Below are 8,796 nucleotides of genomic sequence, written 5' to 3' on the forward strand. Positions count from 1 at the left end.
TCCCCATCCCACAAGATTGTTGTTTTTGAAGTAGGCTCTGGAATTTGACTTGTTAGGGCTTATGAAAAATGAAAGTAGGTCTGAGGGGCACAGTTTTACCTGCAAGGAAAATGGGCTGAAAAGAAGTTCATTATTAACAGTAAAAGAAAGCATGTAAAATTGTTTTCTCTAGATGAGACCCACAAAAATAAAGAAGGCTCAAGGGACCAATGTGCTGGGTCTCAAAGTATGGCCCCAGGGTCACCTAATGTGAAATGTGCATTTTTATTTTTTTTTTTATTTTTTGGTACCAGGAATTGAACTCATGGGCACTTAATGACTGAGCCACACACCACACCATCACCAGCCCTTTTTTTTCGCAGTATTTTTTAGTTGTAGTTGGCACAATACCTTTTTATTTATTTATTTATTTATTTTTATGTGGTGCTCAGGATGGAACCCAGGCCTCACATGCGCTAGGCAAGCACTCTACCACTGAGCCACAACCCCAGTCCAGTCACCAGCCCCTTTTTATATTTTATTTAGAGACAGGGTCTCACTAAGTTGCTTAGGGCCTTGCTAAATTGCTGAGGCTGGTTTTGAACTTAGTGATCCTCCTGCCTCAGCCTCCCAAGTCTGTGATTACAGGTGTGCACCACAGCACCCATTTAAAGTGGCCATTCTTGAGCCCTACTCCACACCTGTGGAATCAGAAACTAGGATGGAACCCAGTGATCTGAAACTTTATCAAGCCCTTTGGGTGATTCAGATGCACACTGAAGTTTGAGAGTCACTGGACTGGAGAGTAACAGGGATATCATCCAGGAAGGGTAGCTGGAAACAGCCACTGTGAAGGAGATGGTATTTATTGTCCGTCTCTCCTTTTAGAGTAGAAATCACTCATGGGTGAGGATTTTTTTTCTGTCCTGCCCTCTGTTCCATATAATGCTAAGAACTATATCTGGCTTCCTTCCAATAGGTGTTCAATAAATGTTCAGTGAATCAACACAGCAAACACAGGACACCTACTATATGTTAGGCACTGTTTTAAGGATTTCTAAATGTCTTAACTCCCAATCTTCTCAACAAACCCACACAACTATGTCATAGGTGCTTTCTGTGTATACATTTTACAGAGGAGGAAGCAGGCAGGAGGAGTGGTACCTGTCCAAGGGTACTCTGATTAAACATGGCTCAGCTGATTTCCTCCTATCCATCCCTGCCCCAACCCCTGAAGGTGTCCTTAGCTGGGCCCCCAGGGCAGTGGATATCCCCAATTCCACCCTTTCTGAATCCTTCCCCACACCCTGCCACTTCCCCTTCTCACTTCCCTTGTTGTAACCTCCTCCCATATGCTGACACAGGGAACCTCACTTTTAGGAAAGAGGAGGGTGGGGTTAAGTCAGGATGGAAGATGAAGCAATTGCCACCCATGAGGAGGGCCATTGTCATTTTACCCATGTTTAACACCCCCATGAGCTTGACCCTATAGTGTGGTCAAGATTGTACATTTTACATACAGGGAAACAGACCCAGAGAGGTTGAAGTGACTTGTCCAAGGTCGCACATCAATAAGATTCATCTTACTCTAAACGCTGAAGCTCCATTGCCTTTCATTAAGAACTTGTCCAAGAAGTGAGGACTGAACACTAAGGTTGCTGAGTGGAGCAGAGAAACAGCGTGAGGTGCTGGGGATTGGGTGACAAACAAAACAGAACCTAGGGTAACACAGGAAATGGGGAGGAGAGAGAAGAGGAGGAGTCTGAGGGGACAAAACAGAGGTCAGAGCTCAAGAGGCCTGCATGATATCCTCCTAGTTCCTCCTGTCGCAGGTTCCTCTTTCCAGAAGCAGGTCAGCCCAGATAAAGCCAGACCTCCTCACTGGTGAGGGCACAGGGGCGCCACGCTCAACATGACTACCCGAGCACAGGCCCCTCAGTCACTGTTGCTGCTACTGCTCACCCTGCCAACCACAGGTGAGTGAGTGGGAGCCCAGCTGTCCCCCTGAGGGGCTCAGATCCACCATGCTCCTGACCATTCCCTCCCCCTGGTCCTGTTACAGGCTCAGACCCTGTGCTCTGCTTCAGCCAATATGAAGAAGACTCTGGCAAGTGCAAGGGCCTCCTAGGGGGAGGCGTCAGTGTGGAGGACTGCTGTCTCAATGCTGCCTATGCCTTCCAGGAGAGTGGCAGTAGGCTCTGTCGGGCATGCAGGTTCGGAGGAACCTGGGGTTGGCAGGGGGCAAAAAGGTCCATGTCTCAGAACTAAGCTCATCCTTTCTCTGGGACCTCCAATGGTGACCCTGAAGGCCATGATCATAACCAGCTCAGGGTATATCAACCTTGGCACCATTGACATATGGAACTGGAAACTTCTTTGTTGGGAGTGGGGGGGCGAGTGCTGACCTGTTCCTTGTAAGTTATTTTGGAACATCGCTGGCCTTGCATTAGACTCTGGGAGCAACACCTACCAGTTGAGAAAACCAAAACTGTCTCTAGACATAGCCAAATTTCTGAGGGCAACTCCAGTTCCCTAATTGTGATGACAGCTCATATTTATAGAGTGCTTACTGTATATAGACACATCTATACATGGAAGGGGAGGAGTTTGGGGGAATTCTGAGGGTAGCTCCAGGCCCCTAATTATGATGATACCTCACATTCCTTGAGCATTTCCTCCATACTAAATGCAATGCAGGGATTTCTAGAGTCGTTCTAGTCTCCTAATCATGATTTCCTGTATCTTACGTGTATGGAGCCTTACTATATTCCAGATGTATTTCCTGTTATTTCCTAACTCCTTACCATATATTTCAGATACACTACAGGGATGAGGAGCTTGTTGTTCAGGGGTGGGGGCGGTTTCCTGGGGATTTATCCCAGAGGTGTTCTACCACTGAGCCACATCCTCAGCCCTTTTTTATTTTATTTGAAACAGGGTCTTACTAAGTTGCCAAGGCTGGTCTCAAATTTGAGATCCTCCTGCCTTGGCCTCCCAAGTTTCTGGGATTACAGATGTGCACCACCATGCCTGGCAAGGTTGGGTATTTTTGAGAGCAGCTCTTGGTCCCTAGTCTTGTTGGCAGGTCATATCTGTTTAGCATTTGAGAGCATACCCTTACTGTGAAGGAGATGGGAATAGATCCAGGGTATCTCTTTTTCTTTTTCTTTTTTTTTTTTTTTGAATGGGGACTCAGGGGTGCTCTACCACTTAGCTACATCCCAGTCCTTTTTTTTTAAAGTTTTATTTTGAGATAGGGTTTCACTAGTTTTCTGAGACTAGCCTCAAAGTTGGAATCCTCTTGCCTCAGCATCCTAAATTACTGGTATTACAGGTATGCATTATGGCACCTGATGATCCAGAGTATTTCTGAGGGGATGTGTGAACTCACTGGCACAATGACTCCTATTAAAAATTTCCTGTCTGCCTGCTACTGTGCAGGGCAATGGCCACTTGGGTTTCTGGCAGCAGTTTGGACTTCTAGTCCTTAAGTTTGCTTACTGTATCCCTGGCTTTGTCCTTGAGGATTTCCAGTGGTAACTTTAAGGCCCTGGTTATGAAGGAAAGTGACATTTATAAAGCACCTAACTATGTGCCCACCTATTCTCATTCAATTCTGCAGTATCCCTAAGTGGTAGGTACTCTTGGATCCATGCTGCACATTTACACAGCATCCACTTATGGGCCTGCTTCTAGAGTTCCACATGCCATCCTGTCAATTTGCACCAGGATAGGACATGTGTACTTCTCCACAGGCTCCCACGATGGTCACCATGGTCCTCATGGGCCCCCTGCTCAGTGACATGCTCTGAAGGCTCCCAGCTGCGACATCGGCGCTGTATGGGCAGAGGTGGTCATTGCCCTGAAAAGGTGGCTCCTGGGACCCTTGAGTGGCAGCTACAGGCTTGTGAAGACCAGCCCTGCTGTCCTGGTGAGGAGGATCAGCAAGGCGGGCAAGCACTCCCTGTCACCTGGCCCCAGCACCAAAAGAATCAGTGCAGAGGCCCTGAGGACGAGCCTGTGCCTGATGCTGCAAGGAGCTGAGGGCATTCTGGTGACTGGAGGAGAGTGTGGGAGGTGAGGCTAGAAAGGTGAGGGAAGCTACAGTGAGGACATTGACTTTAGTCAGTGATTTGGATTGTGGGCAGGGTAGAAACTCAATCTTACTGGGTTTGGGAAGATGACCAACTGTACGACAGGGGTCAAGCAGAGGAACCAGGATGAAAGGTGCTGCTGTAGTCCAGATGAACAGTAATGGTGGGCCAAGTCTGGGGTCATGAGATGTAGGGACAGGGTTAGCTGATATGGGACACACAAGAAAGCCAGGAACACTGATTGACATCTCTGCCTCTATACCATCTGCCCTTCTCCTCTCCGACAGAGATGGGTGGCTGGTCTGAATGGGCACCCTGGGGGCCTTGCTCTGTCACCTGCTCCAAAGGAATCCAGACCCGCAAACGACTATGTGATCGCCCTGCCCCCAAGTGTGGGGGCCACTGCCCAGGAGAGGCACAGGAGTCAAAGCCCTGCGACACCCAGAAGGTCTGCCCCAGTGAGTGAAGGCAGCCACAGGACACTGATGGGGGCACCCAGGGTGGGTATGTGGAGTTTCAGCCAGGAACTGCCAGGTAGAGAGGATTCAGCAAGCCTGACCATGTGTATATCCTCCCACTCCTACCACAGCACATGGGGCCTGGGCTGCCTGGGGCCCTTGGAGCCCCTGTTCAGGCACCTGCCATGGTGGACCCCACAAGCCTACGGAAACACGAAGCCGCACATGCTCTGCACCTGAGCCCTCCAAGCAGCCTCCTGGGAAGCCCTGCCCAGGAACAGCCTATGAGCAACGGGGCTGCACTGGCCTGCCACCCTGTCCAGGTATGCGGGGATGAGGCTGCTGACATGGGCCTCCTCCAGCAAGCCTTTTGAGTCAGGGCACAGATGGTCTGTCATTTCAGGTAATAGAGTTCTTATACCATGTGATAATGGAGGCTTTCATATGGGGACAGTCTGTCTCAGAGTCTAGGGGCTGGGGAGATTGGGGTGGCCTTTCTCTTTACTCCCTTTACTCCTCCAACAGTGGCTGGAGGCTGGGGGCCATGGAGCCCTGTGACTCCTTGCCCTGTGACCTGTGGCCTGGGCCAGACCCTGGAACGAAGGACATGTGATCACCCTGTGCCCCAGCATGGGGGCCCCGCCTGTGTTGGTGATGCTACCCGGTCCCACATCTGCAACACAGCCATCCCCTGCCCTGGTCAGTACTAGGAGGTACCATGTCCATGCTTCAGGTCCCCACCTCCTGCCCATCTGTTGCCCAATTCCTATTACTGAGGCTTTCCTGCCTCTAATTCCTCCTTTCTCTGTCCTCATGCCTTAGTTTCGCCTGTGGTCCCCCATTCTCACATCTGATCACCCCCACTCTCTCCAACAGCTTTCGTTCCTTCCCCTGAGCTCCCTTATTCACTCCCTAGTTTGATGCAAGCCCCTGTTAACCTGTCTGTGCAGTGGATGGACAGTGGGAAGCCTGGGGAAAGTGGAGCATCTGCTCCCGCCTCAACTTGAAGTCTATCAGCTGTGAGGAAATCCCAGGCCAGCAGACACGCACAAGGACCTGTGTGGGCCGCAAGTTTAATGGACAGCGATGTGCTGGGAACTATCAGGATATCCGGCACTGCTACAATATCCAGAACTGCCTCTGTGAGTGCCCCCATAGACAACACTGTGAGGGTGGGCAGCCCACACAGGGGCAAAGACTTCCACCTGTGCTGTGGGCCACCATGTCCCTGCAATCTTCCTCTTGTCTTCCCACTGAGACCTCCAGTTCTCACTCTGTGATCCCCTCCCCTTGTTACAGTGAAAGGCCAGTGGTCACAGTGGAGTACCTGGGGATTGTGTACACCCCCATGTGGACCCAACCCCATCCGCGTCCGCCAGCGCCAGTGCACAGCCTTGCTCCCCAAGTTTTCGTGAGTGAGGGGGCAATGGGTGCCTGGGAGGGAATCATGATGTTGAAGGTGGGAGAGTCAGGCCCCCAACTAGGGCTTTCACCACAGGGTCTGAGGTGCCTACCTTACTGAGTGCCACCTCCCAGCCGCAGGAAGAAGCAAGAAATTAAGAGGAGAAGGAAGATACTTGAGGAGAATTCACAGCCTCTGTGCCCTTTAGTCCCTCACACAGTCACTCAGCTGTTCTCCCATTCGCTCAGTCCTTCATGTGTCCATTCCTTCTGTGTTCTGGGTTACCATTCTTTGAATTGCCCAGTCACCCATGACTCCAGTCACTCCTTTAGCATCTCACTGTCCTTTTGGGCCATAGTTACAGAACCCAGATCCATGAATTCCTCCAGGGACCCAGGTGAGCAGAGCCCTGACAGAATGCATACACGGAACAACTGGTGCATGGCAAAGGGACTGACACCATATCCTGGGTCCAGGAAGTTGATCAGGGCTTCCTGGGAAGGCAGGGGTCAGAAAAGACATTGCTGGCATTAAGACAGTGAGCATGGTCTAAAACACAAGTGAGTGGCCACACTAAGTGATCACTGGTGACTAGAGTGGCCCAGGTGTGGGAGAAGGTTAAAATACCTATCCCTTCCTTATTTTCAGGTACATCAAGCTACTAGTTAAGCAGGCTGTTTCAGCTCTTGGAAGGCCTGGCATCTGGGACATGATCTTCTAGCTCTGGGGTTCAGAGTAGGTCCCAAAGATGAGTTAGAGGTGTTGAATGGAGGTGCAAAGGACTTGAATAAGTAAGAGGCTGAATGAATGAAGGACCAGCTGAAAGAATTTGGGTGGAAGTGAATGGATGGCTTGCTTAGTGGGAAAAATAATCCAGGCAAAGGTCTTTCTGGACATGGGATTGAGTTTATATAAAGTGGAGGAAGCAGAGACATTGGCTTGGGGCAGGGATTTGGGCCTAGCATCAAGGCCTTGAATATCAGGACAAAACATTTGGGTTTTTTCAGGTGGGGAATGGGAAGAGATAAAGGATTTTAGAGGTAAGAGAAGGTAGCTCCTATCAACAATTAACAGCCACCAGCATTTATTGAGCACTTACTCTGTGCCAGGTACCACTCTGAACACTTTACCTGAGTTAATTCATGTATCCTCGCTCTGCCTGGTGAAGCGTGTATTGATATTATTATTCCTATTATTACCATTTTGTAGATAAGGGAAACAGGCACAGGAAAGCTAAAGAAATAGCCCAATATCATATCTAAAACGTAGAGTTGGGCACACAGTGGGCACTCATTAAGAATTTTTTTTTTTTTTTTTTTTGGTACTAGGGATTGAACTCAGGGGTACTCGGCCACTGAGTCACATCCCCAGCCCTGTTTTGCATTTTATTAGAGACAAGGTCTCACTGAGTTGCTTAGCACCTCGCTTTTGCTGAGGCTGGCTTTGAACTCATGATTCTCCTGTCTCAGCCTCTCGAGCCACTGGGATTACAGGCGTGCGCCACCATGCCCAGCTACTTATTAAGAATTTACTGAATGCATTCTTGCCTTCCCTGAACTTCTTTCTTCCATTCCCCTTATCATCCCAGGCCCACTGTTTCCGCGGTTGAAGGTCAGGATGAGAAGAATGTGACCTTCTGGGGGAATCCACGGCCAATGTGCGAGGAGCTGCAGGGGCAGAAGCTGGTGGTGAAGGAGCAACGGCCATGTCTACATGCACCTGCCTGCACAGACCCTGAGGAATAGAAATCCTAATATCTGTCGCTTCTACCCTGCTCCCCTTACTCTCAGACTTCAATAAATCATCCTCTTGGAGCTCTTCTAAGATTCCTTAAAGGAGGAAAAGCAACCTGACCCCCTCCCCCAAAGTGAGGCAATAGCATCTTCTAGAGGAAAGTCACAGCAGCCTATTATGGAAAACAGTATTTTTCACTGTGGCTGCTTCTTAGAAGGTGTGAAAGTAAGTGTCAAACCCCAACTTCCCTTTGCCACTGCCCTAATGCTGTCTTGGACCCTCTAGTACCCGAGGACTGCTCAGCACGTCCCTCTGCAGAGCTCTGCTTTGTGGATTTCATGATTGGCTATTCCCTCTGGCAAGTACTTCTTGATTGGCCAGAATTCTGGCTAGTTGTTATCTCCCTGCCTCCTGAAGCTCCCTAGGTTCCCACCCACAAGATCCTCTCCGCTGGCCAATTCCATGTCAATCTACCATGAACAGCGGCAGAGGCGTGGCCAGTGTTGGCGCCCTGCCGAGCTAGCACCTGCACCCACCCACTCCCCAGCAGCCCAGTTCCAACACCACAATTACCAGTGACAAATAGCTTCGGGAGGCTGGGGGCGGACTGAGGAAGTGGGTATGATGTGCTTTGAGCTGAGGTGAGGGTATAGAGAAGTTAGAGTCAGCATCCATCTGGAGGAGCCCCTAGGACAAACCCAGACACATATTCCTCAAGCAGTTGTTCATTTCACTCAACACTTAAGCGTCTGCTGTATGCTAAAGCTAAGATTGGGCATCTGGGGTGGAGGAGGGCTGGTAGAAGGAGAGGACATCTGAACCAGGGAACAGACTCAGAATAGGCATTCCTTTCATTCGAACATCTATTCAACACTTAACGCCTACTGTATACTAACAATAGTGCTGGACATCAGGGGACATAGGAAAAAAAGAGGAATCAGAGCAGCACGTCCCTGCACAATGAAGAGAAAAAACCCAGACCCCAGTGCTCTTAGCATTTGCTTATTAATTTACCACTCACTGAATGCTGAGCCCCTCCTGATGACCCACATAGGAATCATTACAATAATTATGGCAACAGCCAATACTTAGAAAGTACTTACTGTGTGCCCAGTAGTGTCTTAAGGCT

The 8,796-nt window shown here is 49.6% G+C and overlaps 1 protein-coding gene across 1 annotated transcript; it reads left to right on the plus strand.

Annotated features, from left to right (window-relative positions):
* The first annotated feature begins 1,783 nt into the window (after positions 1-1,783).
* Cfp (complement factor properdin) lies at positions 1,784-7,747 on the plus strand. Its single transcript, XM_046442565.2, has 9 exons — positions 1,784-1,955; positions 2,042-2,192; positions 3,735-3,910; positions 4,361-4,531; positions 4,663-4,854; positions 5,057-5,230; positions 5,482-5,673; positions 5,831-5,942; positions 7,522-7,747. Exons 1-9 carry the CDS (start codon positions 1,892-1,894, stop codon positions 7,676-7,678), a joined length of 1,389 nt encoding a protein of 462 aa, XP_046298521.1. The 5' UTR covers positions 1,784-1,891; the 3' UTR covers positions 7,679-7,747.
* The last annotated feature ends 1,049 nt before the right edge of the window (positions 7,748-8,796 follow it).

The sequence above is a fragment of the Marmota monax genome, unplaced genomic scaffold (genome assembly GCF_021218885.2).
Source record: "Marmota monax isolate L192 unplaced genomic scaffold, Marmota_monax_Labrador192_F-V1.1 WCK01_AAM20220418_F8-fsc00170, whole genome shotgun sequence".
Classification (NCBI taxonomy): Eukaryota; Metazoa; Chordata; class Mammalia; order Rodentia; family Sciuridae; genus Marmota; species Marmota monax.

Excerpts from the sequence above, each read along its gene's own strand:
- Cfp (XM_046442565.2), top strand. The coding sequence starts at position 1,892 with ATGACTACCCGAGCACAGGCCCCTCAGTCACTGTTGCTGCTACTGCTC. Across the intron at positions 5,674-5,830 it reads CAATATCCAGAACTGCCTCT|TGAAAGGCCAGTGGTCACAG; the intron begins GTGAGTGCCCCC and ends CCCTTGTTACAG. Across the intron at positions 5,943-7,521 it reads GCCTTGCTCCCCAAGTTTTC|GCCCACTGTTTCCGCGGTTG; the intron begins GTGAGTGAGGGG and ends TTATCATCCCAG.